Source organism: Mirounga leonina, unplaced genomic scaffold (assembly GCF_011800145.1).
Source record: "Mirounga leonina isolate KUSES-001 unplaced genomic scaffold, KU_Mleo_1.0 Mir_200, whole genome shotgun sequence".
Lineage (NCBI taxonomy): Eukaryota > Metazoa > Chordata > Mammalia > Carnivora > Phocidae > Mirounga > Mirounga leonina.
In genome coordinates this window covers 9,833,560-9,851,184 of record NW_023270503.1, presented here as the reverse complement: position 1 = coordinate 9,851,184, position 17,625 = coordinate 9,833,560, and the positions used below count along the sequence as shown (strand labels likewise).

At 37.7% G+C, this 17,625-nt stretch overlaps 1 protein-coding gene across 3 annotated transcripts in view; it reads right to left on the bottom strand.

The window, feature by feature from the left end:
• Positions 1 to 17,625, bottom strand: part of AP2B1 (adaptor related protein complex 2 subunit beta 1) — a 127,685-nt gene that overhangs the window by 72,420 nt on the left and 37,640 nt on the right. For all 3 annotated transcript variants that reach the window (XM_035026589.1, XM_035026591.1, XM_035026590.1), the window contains exons 6-12: positions 15,781 to 15,971; positions 13,278 to 13,499; positions 12,657 to 12,777; positions 12,432 to 12,527; positions 5,996 to 6,111; positions 3,783 to 3,948; positions 2,632 to 2,730 (exon numbers count right to left, since the gene is read on the bottom strand). In XM_035026589.1, coding sequence (XP_034882480.1) covers positions 2,632 to 2,730; positions 3,783 to 3,948; positions 5,996 to 6,111; positions 12,432 to 12,527; positions 12,657 to 12,777; positions 13,278 to 13,499; positions 15,781 to 15,971 — 1,011 coding nt within the window. The remainder of the gene's footprint in view (positions 1 to 2,631; positions 2,731 to 3,782; positions 3,949 to 5,995; positions 6,112 to 12,431; positions 12,528 to 12,656; positions 12,778 to 13,277; positions 13,500 to 15,780; positions 15,972 to 17,625) is intronic.

The following is a 17,625-nucleotide window of genomic DNA, read 5'->3' as shown; positions in this document are numbered from 1 at the left end:
GTTGTTGGAGTGGGGGGTGGGGTGGGAGGGATGGGGTGACTGGGTGATAGACACTGGGGAGGGTATGTGCTCTGGTAAGCGCTGTGAATTGTGCAAGACTGTTGAATCTCAGATCTGTACCTCTGAAACAAATAATGCAATATATGTTAAGAAAAAAAGAAGAAGAAGAAGGTAGCGGGAGGGGAAGAATGAAGCGGGGGAAATCGGAGGGGTGGACGAACCATGAGAGACGATGGACTCTGAAAAACAAACTGAGGGTTCTAGAGGGGAGGGGGGTGGGAGGATGGGTTAGCCTGGTGGTGGGTATTGAGGAGGGCACATTCTGCATGGAACACTGGGTGTTATGCACAAACAATGGATCATGGAACACTTCATCTAGAACTAATGATGTAATGTATGGGGATTAACATAAGAATAAAAAAAAATAATAAAAATAAAAATAAAAAAATAGGAACAGTACAACACTAGCAACCCTTATTGAGATTAAGTTAATATGTAAAGTGCTTACTAGAATGCCTGGTACATAATAAGCACAATACAAATGGTTATTATTAAAGATTCTAGGGCACCTGGGTGGCTCAGTTGGTTAGGTTACTGCCTTCGGCTCAGGTCATGATCCTGGAGTCCCAGGATCAAGTCCCACATCGGGCTCCCTGCTCAGCAGGGAGTCTGCTTCTCCCTCTGACCCTCCTCCCTCTCATGCTCTCTGTCTCTCATTCTCTCTCTCACAAATAAATAAAATCTTAAAAAAAAAAAAATTATAAAGATTCTATACTAGTCCTTGTACAAAAAGTCTAGAATCAGGAATATCTGATGGTTTACTTATACCCTGCCCTGTCCTAGAAAAGGACTTAGCAAAGCTTACAAAAATGCATCCAAGGCTAGAGAGCCTAAATCAAACTAAAAACAGAAAAATCCATCCCACAATGACCTACACATTTTCTACAGAAGATCCTTAAATTTGATTCTAAGGTTTCCGACATGAACAAGAAATCTAGTCAGGTAAGCCATTCAGATGGGCAGTTAACTACATACCAATGCTTAGGAGAATCTAAAACTGGTTAGGAATTTGTTTGATGGGACCTCATAAAGAAAAACAACATTTAAATGGAGTAACAAATAACTTTGACAACAGATCCAAAGAGGACAGTTTCTCATGACAACCCTTACTACAAGATGATGGTATCCATATAATTTAGTAAATGAAATTCTATTAGGGGTCAGGTATAATTCAGTCTAGATAGCCAGCCCTCTAATAATCTGGCTTGATTCAGTGGTGAATTTCAACTATTTGTAAGAATAGAGAGTCCTTGTATCCTTTAAGCAATCCTCCCTAAACACTTTATCTCAGGCAAGTTTTGATAAATACTAGATGATAAGATTGAGTTTGAACTCTGACAAGAATCAAAAATACAGCTCTCTTATGATGCCTTTTAAATACAGACCCATAAGCCTTACACAGGAGATGGAGATAAGGTTGAGAACTTGTGAATACAAGAGGAACCTACCAAGGACACTTGCTTGATTATAAGATTATCCCTATCTAGAGATGAGCAGAGAGAGAAGGCCCAGATTCTCTTCAGAAATTTGTTTTAAATCCATCTTTACACAGATCCAAACGAGTGATCAAGGGTTTAGACTAGGAAGTCTAGAATGCTCACTTCAACAAGGTAATATTAAATATCCACTGCCTTGATGGTTATAGAAACTGCTTTGCTTTAGGCAAAGGAAGATGTTTAAAAGGGAAGTTTAAAAAAAAACACTTCAAAGAACTCTTACAAATAAATTTTAAAAGATGTAAAATTAGTAATAGGAAAGATGACAGGTTAGAACTAGGCAAAGTGCTGTGAAAGGATTTTAAATTTTGATAAAATACCACTATAAAGAGATGAGTAAGAAAAATGGTAAACTGAATATCTGACTCAGATTCCTATGTAGACACACACCTGAACTTCCGACAGCCTGCTACAGCTAGCCTGTTCGTAAATTCAATTAAGAACATAACTAAATTATGATGAATTGATGATTACTCTTATAGTTACACTAGATAAAATAATTATTTTGATCTCTGTGAATCTAAAATGGTGACCCGATCTCTATGGCCGGCTGCCACATTCCTGAAATCAGAACTCATCCGAGGGAGGACCAAAAATATCCAATAATTAAGGAGGCAGCATAAGCACTTTAAAATTATTTAAAGAGACAGGCAATCAACTCTAGAAGGTAGAACAATACCTGAGACCTTTGTGAAGGCATTTACCAGCATTACATTGTACTTTCATTTGAAGCTAAAATTAAGTCCCCCAAAAGGAGTGAGATTCAAGTGAGTCACCCAGTATTATGAGACTCAATGTCGTTTTCACATAGTAGGTCCTTCATTGACAGTAAAAAAAATCTTAAGTTCAATTTTCATGAACTATCATAAAAACTGGAGTCAGTCAATTCACTTAAAAGCCACAGAACCAGCTATAATTCAGTGGTATAAGTAGACACTGTTTATATATTTTAACAGGATCTAAAGACTGCACCCTTTCCAATTAAAACGTCTCCAAATAAATCATCTTAGAGTTTCCTGATTTCCTAAATATAAAACCAGACAAATCAAACCCACACTTTTTCTAGATTTCATACCTGTGTTGCCAAACTCAAGACTTGCTGTACCAGCTCCTGTGTTTCTGATGGTTTCTTAAGAAACAGCTTCACGATGGCAGTAAGCAGAGTGAGTTGCACCTAAGGGCATGACATAATTTAACAGATAAAGTGAAAGGCATTTACATAATTCCCTACCATCATTTCCAAAGTAGTGCTTACCCATCCATGAATTACTATGGGGGCTTTCTGATTCTGATTAAGAGACAAAGGCTAAAACTCAGCCATTATCAAAAATAGCAGGTCAAAGGTATTCATCAAGAACTTAATAGCCTCTTATCCCCAAATTGCATTTTTGGCATCAAAAATTGCTTATTTATTAAATCCCTTATTATTTACTTCTGCCAAAAGATACAACTTAGGGAGAATTAGGAAATTATCTGTCATACTAGGGCAAGAGCCAAAAAATAGTAAAATCGCACTGATCACAGCTAATTAAAAGTGGGCTACAGGCTTGTATGTGTTCCTTGTAAAGGCCCATTAAAATTACTATGGCCGAATTACATACATGACTTTCAATGTGCAGTGAGTGCAAATGCCAGGGGAAAGGAGTTTTATAATTTATCTGCTTCTCTGGGCCCGTGGCTCCGAGGTCAGGTCTCTCCATTTTGGTAGAGGAGAGGCAGAAGATGGGAGGAAGTCTAACCACCCACAGAGAATCTTTCCAAACTGCACATGCCAGACCTCACCCCAGCCCCAGGTGAGAAACCCTGCTGTAATGAGCCACAACCATAAGGAATAGGAATAGGTCATCTTCTGGTGAGAGAAAATGAAGAAGTGGTAACTTTAAAGTGTGGTTCTGGACCACTACCAGCAGCAGCATCCTGAACCTGGTAAGAAATGAAAATGTTTAAGCCCATCTCAGACCCAACAAGTCAGAAATACTAAGGATGCGGCCCAGCAACCTGTGCTTTAACAAACTCTCTAGGTTCATTAAAGTCTGAGAATCACTGGTCTAAGGCAGATTTGTCCCACCAGAAATCGGCACAAATGAAAAGATGAATTTATATATAAATTCTCTCTCTCTCTCTCTCTCTCTCTCACACACACACACACACATGAAAGTGCATAACCTTTACTTTCCCTGATATCTTCCCCAAAAGATCAGACACAGGACACAGATGAGAACTTACCTGGGTGCTTTCATCATGAAAACCCTCCAGGAAGCTCTCTAGTAACTCATCTGCATTGTCAATTCTCTCAGCATATTCTCCCACAATCCAAATCATAGCTGCTCGAGCGTCTGGTTCATCCAGTGAGTCTAAGTTCTCACACAGAGTGGCAATGATACTTTCATACCTGATTTAACAAAATGGACTATGGTTACATTGGGCACAAATGAGAACTGTATTTAACAATGAAGGCTAAAAACAAAACCACCACCAAGGTACCCTAAACCGAACCACCAAACTATAAAGGCTTTTGGTCAAGAGAATGCAGAAGTTTTAAGCCAGAAGATTATGTCTTAAATTTCCCTTCAATTATGTTTTCATAACTGGACCATAAACTGTTATAAAAAACTCATCAGATATTCTTTTCACAAGGAAAAATTAACCTGCGGTATAAGATAATACCACTAACTTATAATTTCTAACAATCTTTTCTATAACTAGATCAGAGAATTTTCCTATGTATTATTCCATTTTGCCTTCATGGTAGAGGAACAAAAATTCCACTTTACTTCTAGGAAAATGGAGTTAGACAACAGCATCCAGACTAGAAACAGTAATTTTGTCCACTAATCCACTAATTCTGCTTTTTCTGGAGATCTTTATGTCTTTCCTCCCAAGGCATCCACACTAATGATTTGTTTCTCCAAAGAAACAAATAATTCAATTATTTATTTTCATTTGTACAGGCCTATAGTGCTCTCATTTTTACCATGTTGAATCCATCTCCTTGGCTAACATAGTTTTAAATATAAAAATGACAATGTGGGGATGCCTGGGTGGCATGGTTGGTTGAATGTCCAACTCCTGGTTTCAGCTCAGGTCATGATCTTGGGGTCATGGGATCGAACCCCATATCAGGCTCCGTGCTCAGCAGAGTCTGTTTAAGTTTTTTCTCCCTTTGCCCTCCCTCCTTGCTTGCTAGCTCTCTCAAAAATAAATAAATCAATCTTTTAAAAAAAATGACAATGTGTAATAAATTAGATGTAGACAACTGAATAGTACATTTAATTGTTTGCCCTACTTCCACTGATTAAACCAGGTTCTTGATAGCACTTTCTTATAATTAAACTGTCATAACCCCTTATTAATAGAAACCAGAAATGGGCACATTTCTCTGCTAATCACAATGAAATATACATCTCCACCCTCAGTCTTTCTAAACTTAGAAACCCAACTCTCCTCTTTTCTGGGAGAGTGGTCCTTTTCCCAAAAATACCACTTATAAAATTTAAAAAATATATACATAATGCTTAATAAACCACTACCTTGCTAAATACGGTATTTCTTCTAATTCTGAGTCCACCACTAAGCTAACTTATTCCAAGTTGCTTCATTTAATACTATCTTTAAAGACTAATCAGAATCTTCAGCACAACACATCTCTATGATTATAAGCAAAATGAGATTTAGGATGCTTACAAGACCTGCTCTTATTTCACCCTTTCAGATCCTTTAATCACTTGCCTTCAAAATCAAACCTAATGAAGTATTTTTGCTTCATAAATAAGAGGGCTCAATGTGAAAAATCTGTGGAGTGAAACTGTAGATTTTGCATACTTTTATGGGAATAGCTATAATACTGCAGAAAAGGACAGAGACTGATAATTCGTCACATGTTCTATAATTTTCTACAAAGTAGTAGGTAACATGCAAAGTAAACAGTGTAACTGTCACCTTCCTGGCTTTTGCAATCATGTGGCTATTAATTTACCATTCAAACTGAAACATTTATTTCTGAGAGTGAAAAGCAGCACAAATATTAATTATGCCTGCTAACAGGCATAAACTGAAATACGCCTGGACAATCTGTAATATGTGGGCTTTCTATGTAATAGTAACGTCACCGACAAAGAATCTGGTCAACTTCAGTATATGACAGTTGACTGTCATTCAGCTTCAAATCCTCTCAAAGTAATAAAGCAGGATGAAAAATCAGGTTTTGATCCCTGTGCTAACCACCTTATATATTTTTTTAACATTTAAAACATACTTTTATGTTTTTAAAAAATTATTTTTCATAATAAAGTATCCTATTTTAACAGGATTTTTAACAAAGTTTCCTATTACGACTAGTTATATTACAAAGTATAATTCTTACCTAGCCAATTTCAAAGTGCCTTACTTAAACATTTCCTAAATGTTTTGAGGAAGAAGGTAGAAGTATTTGGACATACTTGTTGGGGTATTTGCGAAAGATGTCCCTGATGACGACAATTGCCTCTTGGACCACATAATTTACTTTGGTCTGGATGAGATCAAGCAATGTGCTTACACAGCGCTCAGCAGATTGCTACAAAGAAGAACATAATAAATGACAAGTCAGATGATCTCTCCAATAACGCAACCTCAATATAAAGATAACTTTGAAACATACAGGTGCACCAACTAGACTAGACTAAAAGATCAGGCACTTAATTTGACCAAGCTACACTAGACGCTAGGCTATTTGATGGAGATACACAGAAGTTCCAGATATACCCCAAATTTTATTCATTGCAAAATATATTGACAGGTAAGTTGATTCAAACAAAAATAATCATCTTGGATAGCCATAGAGAACAGAAATAAGAAGAAAGAATGAGTCAAGGTAGGAGGAAAGAAGAAAGAAAGAATAAGCCAAGGTAGGTCTTTTTCTGGAGTTCATGGGTAAGTGGAGACAGAAGAAGGCATCTTTGAACCTCTTGAAATGAAATTGCCAAATTGCATATATGCATACAAGTATGTTTTCCAGGCAGAGGGTCCATAGCTTTCATTGTGTTTTCAAAGTTATCTGTGACTCAAAAAACTCTAAGGAAAATTTGCCATCTTCTGAACTATATAACTGAAAGTCTATGGCCTTAAATTGCAATTTTCCCCAGCCTACAGTTCATCTATAAGATTTAATCTATTAATCTTTTATTAATGAAGGGACTATGGGAGAATATAAGTGATAAAACTAATATACTGCAACTATAAGTCATAGTTTTTTAAAAGGAGAAGGGTTTCAGACAAGAGATCCTAAAAATCAAGGACTGATTTATCATATATCACAATGTACTATGATGGGTCACTCCATTACCTACCTCCTGAACAGATGCGATAGAAAGTACACAGCATTGCCAAAGAGGTACTTTTGCCTAACACTGAACGTGAACATTACCAAATCTCTAAATTTAATTATCTACAGGGGATGGCAGAATGAGAAAAACAGTATCACTAAAATACAACCAGCCAGGGCGCCTGGGTGGCTCAGTTGGTTAAGCAACTGCCTTTGGCTCAGGTCATGATCCCGGAGTACAGGTATCGAGTCCCGCATCGGGCTCCCTGCTCAGCGGGGAGTCTGCTTCTCCCTCTGACCCTCCCCCCTTCTTGTGCTCTCTCTCTCTCACTCTCTCTCTCAAATAAATAAAAATAAAAAATAAAATAAAATAAAATACAACCAGCCAAATCCAGACTCTGGGAAATTATACAAGCCTAATGACCTTTAATAAATGGCACCAAAAGTAAGTAAGTAAAGACTTAAGAGACATTAACCAAATGCAACATGTGGATCTTCTTTAGATTTTTATTTGAACAAGCCAACTATAAAAAGACACTGACACAATTAGGGAAAACTGAATATGGGCTAGATCTTCAATGAGATTAAGAATTATTGCTAGTTGTTGGGTACAGTAATGGTATTGTGACAATATATTTTTTTAGGGACCTTCTCTATTAGATACACACACTGGACTACTCTAGTAAAAGCCTATCTGGGATCCGCGTTAAAATTCAATTAGCACTCCACTCCCTGAAGGGGAGGGAGAAGATAAAAGCAGTAATATGTTATTTATTCAAAACGGATGATGTGTAATGAGAGCTCATTATCAACTTTAGTATATGCCTGAAAACTACGATAATAAAATCTTTTAAAGGTACTAAGTTAAACCACTCCAAGCAATTTAATGAAAACAAAATTGCATCTTGAGGTTATTCATCTGATGACCCTATTGCTCCATGAAATGACTCTGCCATCTTTTATGTATTTTTTCCAGTTTTGGATTCTATTTTATTCATTTTTAGCTAGTAATTCCTGTGCAGTTACTGCAACAGAAAAATAATTGATAAAACTTAAGTTGTGATAAATTATACAGTATATAGGATAAGGCTGCTTTAAGATGTAAATTATCATAAATGAAATAATACAGATACAGTGATTAACACAAGGCTTGATATAAAGCTCACATTTAGTGAGCCCTTCCTATCACTATTATAATAAAGAAAAAAGGCCATTTCCTATGATGCATCAGTATTTGAAAAACATTTAAGTCTGGGACAGTAATTTTCAAGCAAATTGTCATCTCAACCATATTGCTTTTTGATTAACGAAAAAGAAAGCCCACCATTATTACAGCAGTATGGCAGAGGGGCAAGAGTAAACTAAACATCCAATCACTGTTCAGACAGAAAAGTCCAGAAACAGAGAAATACATACGCACTTATAAAATTTAGTATGAGACAAAATTTCTTAACAGTGAGGAAAGGATGATTTGTTCTGGTGTTTGATCTCACCCTCATATTTATCACCAAAATTCTTTCTAATTGTTTTAATTATTAAAAATATCTTTAAGTGTAAAAAACCAGAATCTTCACCATAAAAGTAGACAATAACACTGAGTTTTAGTTTGAGGTGAAGCACAATCTTCTATGGTGCCACTAAACAACTACTGAGAAAACAACATTCTGCCACTAAACAACTACTGAGAAAACAACTACTGAGAAAACAACTCACCACATAAGGAAATGTAAATTTCTGTGTATCAAGATAGTAAATGAAATAGAAAGGAAAACAAATTGGGAAAATAACTGCTAACAAAATGAGGGATTGATATCTTTAATTATAAAGGATTGTTTTAAAAAAACCAATGTGGAAAAGCCCATTGGAAAAGGTGCACAGGACGTGAACAAGCAATTCCAAAGGACTAACAAATGAAAACAGCTTGCCTTCACTAGAGATCAAAGATGTGGCTACACGAAATAAGTCAATCAGAGAAAGACAAGTATCATATGATCTCACTGATATGTGGAATTTGAGAAATAAGACAGAGGATCATAGGGGAAGGGAGGAAAAAATGAAACAAGATGAAACCAGAGAGGGACACAAACCATAAGAGACTCTTAGTCTCAGGAAACAAACTGAGGGTTGCTGGAATGGAGGGGGGTGGGAGAGATGGGGTGGCTGGGTGATGGACATTGGGGAGGATATGTGCTATGGTGAGCGCTGTGAATTGTGTAAGACTGATGAATCACAGACCTGTACGTACCTCTGAAACAAATAATACATTATATGCTAAAAAAAAAAAGACTTGGCTACAAAGTCCTCTTTATACCACTATTTGGAAAAAGAGCAGGAACTTTAAGGTACTACAATAAGAGGAAGGTTAAATAATGAAGCAATCAAACATTATGTCTATAATCCATTAAAAATTATGTCAAATGTTAACAGTAACATGGAAAAATGTCCACGTATAATTTAATGAAAAAGGCAGACTACAGAATAACATTTCTAGGATGATCTCATTTTTGTAAAAAGTACACCTGTGTATGATGGACTACATAGACGAAGACTGAAAATCACAACCACATCATCTCTGGGAGGGTGGAATAGGTAGGAGAAAACAGTGTTCCATTTTCATTTAACTTGTCTTTTTTTAATAATTTTATTTAGTAAACACATATGGCTTTCCTAACAGGAAAAATATAATCTCTGTTTTTAAATTAAGGGATGAATATGGTGGCTAACTGAACAAAATAAAAATAAATAAATAAAGGGATGAGACACGTATCAGTATCTTATCTTGATTTATAGAAAGTAGAAATAGTGAACACCAGAGAGCAGAAGACTAGGAAGTTTAGAACTTACTGCCTTAATCTCTCTCAAAGAAATAAAATCATTTGATTTTATCTGGAAGACTAAGAAGGACCAGGGGTTTATCTCCTCCTTAAAGAAATAGGTATACATTGGAAATATATACAATTTTGTCAATCATACCTCAATAAAGTTGGGGGTGAGGGAGAGTAAAAGCTACTAAAAAAAAACAGACAAAAAAGAAATAGGCAAAAGTTTCTGAAAAAACAATACTATAGGATTATCTTTCCAGTACTATTTATTGATTGAGCGGCTTACTGCTTTATCTTTAACCTAACCATCTGGAACAAAATTATGTATTTTTTTCACCTCAGGATAATTACAGCAACATAGAAACATCTGTATTTACAGATAAAAATACAACTCAAACTCTTAAAGACACCTAAACTTTCCAACAGGCCCTGCTCTCACAGCTAAGCATGAAACTAAAATTCATTTTTTCTCATCTGTCATATCTTTGGAACCAACTACACATAAAAAAAAGGGTAAGATGCCGTGAAAGAATGCAGTAGCTTGGTTTACAGGCTACCCAGAAAGTCTACTACAATCCCCTCACTGGTTCATCCCCCTTCCCATAAATGCTTAGTTAGAAACAGGCAATCATCACCTCTCCTGCCCCAATGACTGTATTTGGGTCAGGCAACTGTTTCCAACTGATAACCTTCATGACTGAAACAGGTCTAGGAAAAGCGCTCCAGCAAATACAGGCAACCTAAGAGAGCTAGAAGGCAGGAACCTTGAAGGCTGATCTTAATCACTTCCAGACAAAGTTCATTCCTCACATACTCTCATATTCCCACCAGGGCACCCTGAGTCAAAGGAAGAAGTGAAAGCCATCAGAAGTTTAACCCTTCCAGAAGATTATGGACTATTTTTCCATTAGTCACAATACATGGCATTAACAGCCTCTAGAGATCCAGATGGAGAATGCTTTCTAGTAATTCCAGGGATTGAAAACCTCTTTTAACTTTGGAATGATACAATTTTGTATTATTCTTTAGAGCTTTGCCAAAGAAGTCAATAAGACAACGACAGTCTGGCAATGAATAGCACAAAATTACTCTTTATGCTACCAAAATCTCTCTGAAAATTAAGTAAATAGGTAAGAAAAGGAGTAAGAAAAGAAAAAAGAATGTGAAGAGTGGTGATAAAAAAAGATGTATCAAGATCCAATAGTCAGACATCCCCATTCCTCAATGGAGCAACAGAACGTATTAAATACCTGAAGCAACTAGGCTATGAGAACCAGGAGTAGAAACCAGGATGAATTAACTAAGTCTTGCTCCAACAACTAGACTGCTACATGATTTATCAGTGGTAACGACATGAAGCAGCCCTGTCTCAAATAAAAACAAGGAAGGCCAATTAGGAACTTGGCTTTCATAGATGCTTCTCTGACACAGCATCTGTTTCCTTCTGTTCCCAAGAAGTACTGGACAGACTGTACAAATTATTTTAGTATACTTGAGAAATCATATGGTCCAACCCTCTGACTCTAAGCAGAACTGCATACAGTCAAGTAGCAAGAACATATATGGAGCTCTGAATCCACAAATCATAGCAAACAGAGGCCTTCATTAATTCCAACACATTTCTGAATGATGAACAAGTGGAGGACCAGAGACTGATGAAGTAGGGCAATGCAAATTGTAGCCCATAACACCTACTGGAAGGCTGCAACCAAGCTAAAAATCAGTCTGCCCTCGAAGATCACAGAGAGGCTCTTTCAGAGGACACTGAAGTAAAGATCAACTCCCTGCCCTAAAGCAGAAACCTGTTAGTCAGCAGCCCGGCCTATGCTCACAGAAGTCCTGATTGACTTTTCTGTTATCTCATTCTTAAATATAAATGGGTTGCAATTTATTATATGTGTGCTATGTGCCTCAATGAAAAAATTATATACAGACATGCAATGGTCACCATTCGATACTCCAGATAATTTAAACCGCAGACACAAAACACTGTAATTCATATCCCCAGAGACTCAAGAAGCTATTGCAATCACACAAAAATGAATGCCGTGAGAGAAGTACCAATAACAAGAAAGAGTTATGAAGAGAGGCCCCATGGAATGATGGCTATGCAGAGGCCAAACAAGCAATAAGCCAGATTGGAGCAAGTGAGAGGACAGAGGACCGGAAGACAGAAGGGTCCAGGATACAGGTTCGATACTATGCTTGAAAAGCTGGAAGAAAGGGATGCCATGAAGACACACAATGCAAGAAAAAAACAAAGGCCATTATAGAAACTCCAGGAAAAAAAGACTCTGTAAGAAAGAAAATATAATCATTTGTATTATACTGGCTCTACATATTTGGTCATAATAGGGAATTTTGCAAGCCTTTAGTTGACAGAACAATAAATGAAGGCATATTATCTCAAGTTACAAAGATAATCTATATAGGAAGGAAAAAACCTCATGATACAACTATTGGAGAATAGGAGGGTTCAAGTAGGAATGGTGGGGTACATGAACTGTTACTTAACTCACAGCACAAAGTTAATAGATAATATCTATAATTGGTAAATCAATAAATACCATATTATTTAGAAATATGGAAGCAGCAAAGTAGCTGAAACTAGAAGGACTTAAAAATTATTCCCTCTAGGAGTTTTAACTATGTGCTTTATTATTTTAATAAGTTTAAAAAACATACTTTAAAAAAAGGAGTGAAAAGAACACTCTAAATCCCGTAATGCGATCACAGCTACCAGACACTTGCCTCCACTTTGATGGCACACCGTCCGATGGCCCGCACAGCCTTGCGAACAAAGTCAACATCCACCTCTGTGGCATATTCCTTTAATTCCGCCAGAACCTGTTAAAAATCCAGGAAGTGAATAATCAGTAAGGAGTCTCAAACAGCAATTTCACGGCCTAGCTGCTTCTGAAGGCCAGACCTTAAGATCTAAGTGATTTATAAACTTGAATCTGCTTTAAGTCTGACCTGAGCAATGTTAGCTTGGGATGCTAAACGAATCATGATGTCCAGTTTCTCTAGTTTGACATAGATGGGATCATTGTACTTCACAAAGAAGACTTTGATTTCCTGCTTCAAGATTTCAGGCCTGTGGTACACAGAAACACATGATAAGGAAGGCAAGACATAAACTGATATATCCTTCTAAGTCTGTATGAATATCTAATCTGTGCTCCAGCCACTTCACCCCATCTGCCAAACCTCACAAACTTCCTTTATACCCCTCTAAACAGTTTCTCTTTGGCAGACAATTTTTAAGGGCTAGAGTACATATTGCTAAGAACTGCTGGAAGAACAACAATCTGGCTCTAAACTATGGCCTAAACCGTATGAACCAGGCACTAGCTAGTACACTATTAGGAGGCTCATCAGAAAACAAACTAAACTGTAGAGCAACACCAAATGTTTACCACAGGAACACTCCAAAAGCAACAGTTAGCCTCCTGATCCTGGGCAGGCTGCTCTGCCATACAACATTTTCATTTCCATATATTAAAAAGAACTTGATACTGGCCTCTGTAAAATCGGTATTATTAAGCTTAATTCAAAATCACAAACACTTTAATCACCAATTCATTGTTTCCCAACCTTTTCTGGACAATTAGATTGATATTCCTCAGGGCGACGTACTGCACCTCTGGCTCCCCAGACAGCAAAGTGACAAGTGGAGGGGCCAACTTCTTCAGCAGCATATTGTAGTAGTCGGAGTCCTTGGGTAACAACTCCAGAAACTTCATTAGGACTTTTACCGCTGAAAGCACCACTGCTGAGTTGGCATGAGATAGCCGGGGAGTCACACGCTCACAGATGCTGAGGGCAGAAAAGGAAAATTAACATCTTGAATTATAATTTCTTTGCTCAATCCAGCCCATAGCGTACTGTGTCAGAGTCCCATGGCCCAAGTATCAAGAAACTAGAGAATCGGTGAGAAAAGTCAAAGCTCCATGTGTAGACAAAACTGGGATCCTACACTGCAGAAGCTTCATTCCCAGCAAACTACAGACAGAGCAGGGACATCAGAAGACTTCAGGAGACCAAAATAAGGGATGCTCAAACTGGAAGGAAACTAGGCAATACCCCAAACACTTGAGGCTCACACCATTTACCCTCCTGTTTTACAGTCTTCTCCATCTCCCCATATTACATAAGGGCTCCTTGCCTCACAACCCATTTCTCCTCAACCTACAGGATGTCAAATTAAGTTCTGAGAGTTACTTCATAGTGAGAGATATCAACCGTGACTGAAGGTTTCATAAGATGCAGGAGGAGGTGAGTTGAGCAGGAAAACAACACAACGCCTTACCTTCATGATAATAAGGAAATCTCTGAAAGGCTTTTTAAGTAACAGAACACGACTGCAATATTTTCCCAAACACTTCCCCCGTTCTCCTAGCCCCTGCCTACCCACACTTAAAGGCCTCACTAAATCTTGAGTAATTATCTGTTGAGGGTTCTTTAGAAATTAACCTAATTTTGATAGCTCTTGGGCAACATGAGAGGCTAAGTGATTTATATTCAGTTAAGGATTCAAGATAAGTAAGTGGGGTTTCTCTCCCTTCCTCTGGTATCTAACTGGCTGACTCCCTGACCTCCCTCAGGTCTTTATACAAATGCCACCTTCTCAGTGAGGCCTTCCCTGACTACCCTTTTACAAAATACAATTCCTCATCCCCAAATGTCCAGCATTTTTTAGATCTCCTCCCTATTTTATATTTCCCGTTAGGGCTTATCAACCTCTGACATATTATATATTGTATTATATATACTTCTGCCCCATCCCTCAGAATAAGTGTTCCATGAGGGCTACGATTTTTTTTTTTTTTTAAGATTTTATTTATTTATTTGACAGAGCAAGAGCAGGAACACAAGCAGGGGGAGTGGGAGAGGGAGAAGCAGGCTTCCCACCGAGCAGGGAGCCCGATGTGGGGCTCGATCCCAGGACTCTGGGATCATGACCTGAGCTGAAAGCAGACACTTAACAACTGAGCCGCCCAGGTGCCCCAAAAATGAAAAATTTTTTAGAAGCAAGCAGGGCTACGATTCTGTCGACAGTATATCCCCAGGGCCTAGAACAATGCCTGGCATGCAGCATAGACTCAATAAATATTTGTTAAGTGAATGTACAAATAAATGTGAGATGTCAATGGCCAACAAAAAATAAAATTCTATATAAAGTTCTTTCCATAAGATATTTGTACTTTTTTTTTTAAGATACTTGTACTTTTGATAATGGAAAGAAATGATCAGGGTGAGCTTTAGTTAGGTTCAGAGGGAACAATTTCCCAGACAAGTGAAGAGAACTTACGTTATGGTAACTTGAGCTTCAGCCAGGCAAGGAAGGTTCTTATCTACCATAATTAAAATATGTCAACTTTAACGAAGAGCCAACATTTCTTCCGAAGTACTTTACCTAGTACAGTGCCTATATATACAGAACGTGCAATAAAAATTGGTGGTATAATTCCAACTCTGTAAACTGTGTGTAGGTGCATATGAAATTTAATAGTCAATTTGTGAAGGTCAAAGACAATTTATAACAGTGAACTTGGTAAAGGGCTGAGCAGAACAATCCAGGTGTGCCTTCCAAACTCTTTTCCAAATTCAGACTGACATGATTTCTGTATCTAATGAAAGACACCATATGTTTTGCGGGCTTCAATACATTTTCTCTACTACTGAATTATAGGTATAGTTCAGCTCAGTAACTAGTATCAAGCCACTTACTATGTACCTAATAGAATAAAAAGTTTGTCACTACGATGGGACACTCAAAAAACCTTTGTGTGCCAAATGGCCAGAAATTGCTGTATGGGAGATGTGGGACCACGATGAGGCAGATTTTAGCAGAAGGTAACTGTAGTATTCAAACAAGAAATGAAAAATACACATCTTTTAGGAAGAGCTATTTTTGCATGGTTCAATCCACCACCTAAAATGTTCCTAAATCCAGTGAGAAAATACCACAGGGATAGCAGTATCTACCCCAAAAGCCACTGATCTTTGCCAACACAAGAGACCCTTATTCTAATACAGACAGAACTTATTCAAACAGACAAGTCTCCCAGATACTATCCAGGAAAACGGAACTGACCTCTGAGCCTCCCGGTCATCTTTAGGGTTGTAATTAGACAGGCAGTCCAAGATGAAAATCTGGCCCCATTCAGTGCACTCATTCAGGGCTGTCAGCAGCTTATTAATGTTCTGTGGGTTCAGATCAAGTAGGTTGCTGTTTGGGTGAGATTCACTGATTTCAGATAATGCTGCTACAGCATTAGCCACCACCTGGGAAAGAAACAGACATGACCTTGATTTACCAAGAACAGTACAATTATAAACAAATACTTAATCTTCTCTGGATCACTTCATAGATCTCAACTCATAACCATTCCTGAACATTTTACCTAGTCAGCTAGAAACATAAACTGCTTTCAAAACATGTATTAAACCACCAACGATGGCCTATATAGCTTCCTGGTGATGAGGAACCCAGAATTAAAACAATTCGTTTATTAGCAAATAGTCACACATACTTTACCATTAAAACAATACTTTTAATAGTATTCAACCCTATCATTAGAATCAAGACATATGAACAGTTTTAAGATCAATGAAGTTTAAACATGTACATTAGCCTGGCAAAGGACCGAAAGTTTTAGAGCTGTATGGGTATGTATGGGGGGGGGGGGGTGCTGATACTGTCAATCATGTCATGAGTCTCAGAGTAAGAAAATGTGAGCTTGAAACCTTAGTTCACTACTGAATGACATGCTGGGAGATGTTCCTCATCTGAAAACTGGGAATAATTTAATCCACCTCATAAAATAGTTTTAGTTTAAGGATCAAATCAGATGACACATGTATAAGTGCTTTCTATAAAGCTTTAGGCAAATTTTAGGTGGTACTATTACCATAAGTCATCAAGAGTTGCACAATTTTAGGTGGTACTATTACCATAACTCATCAAGAGTTGCACTAAGTTGCATTTTCACATTAACATCTCTGAAACTGAGATGCATTTTATAATCAAAGGCATGTCAGTTGAGGGTGCCTGGATGGCTCAGTCAGTTAAGCATCTGACTCTTGGTTTTGCCTCAGGTGGTGATCTCAGGGTCATGAGATTGAGTCCGTGTGGTGCTCCACACTCAGCGGGGAGTCTGCTTAAGACTCTCTTTCCCTCTCCCTCTGCCCCTCCCCCGCCAGATACTCACATGCGCACTCTCTCAAATAAATCTTAAAAAAAAAAAGTATGTCAGTTTAATAGGAAGCACGTTTCTTTCCAAGTAATACAGAAAATAATAATGCATCTTATAATCAATGCCATCTCAGAATCAATGAAATACGGACCTCAAATACGATCTTTCAGGCAGTATGATATATGAAAAATTGCTACCGAATATAAGAAAGTACACTTGTGGGTGCCTGGGTGGCTCAGTCAGTTAAGCAACTGATTGTTGATTTCAGCTCAGGGCATGATCTCAAGGTTGTGAGATCAAGCCATATGTCGGGCTCCACACCAAGCATGGAGCCTGCTTAAGATTCTCTCTCCCCCTCTACCACCCCTACCCCCACTCACACGAGTGCACTCCCTCCAAAAAAAAAAGAAAGAAAGAAAAGGAAAAAAAAGTACAACTGCATCCTGACTTACAGATCTGGGAATCCACATTAGTTACAAGAAAAAAAGTAAAATTTTTGAAATTTTTGAAATTTATGAAAATTATAGAGTATTTCTGATGTAACTAATACATTTACAGTCAATGACGTTTAAAGTAATTTAAAAATTGCAAAAACACCCAAAATAAAACACACACGTACAAAGAAAACTATCCTATGGCCCTATACAAGTGAATTTAAAGCCACATTTTTTTAACGTAATCTCTATGCCCAATGTGGGGCTCGAACTCAACCCCAAGATCAAGAATCACATGCTCTAGGGCAC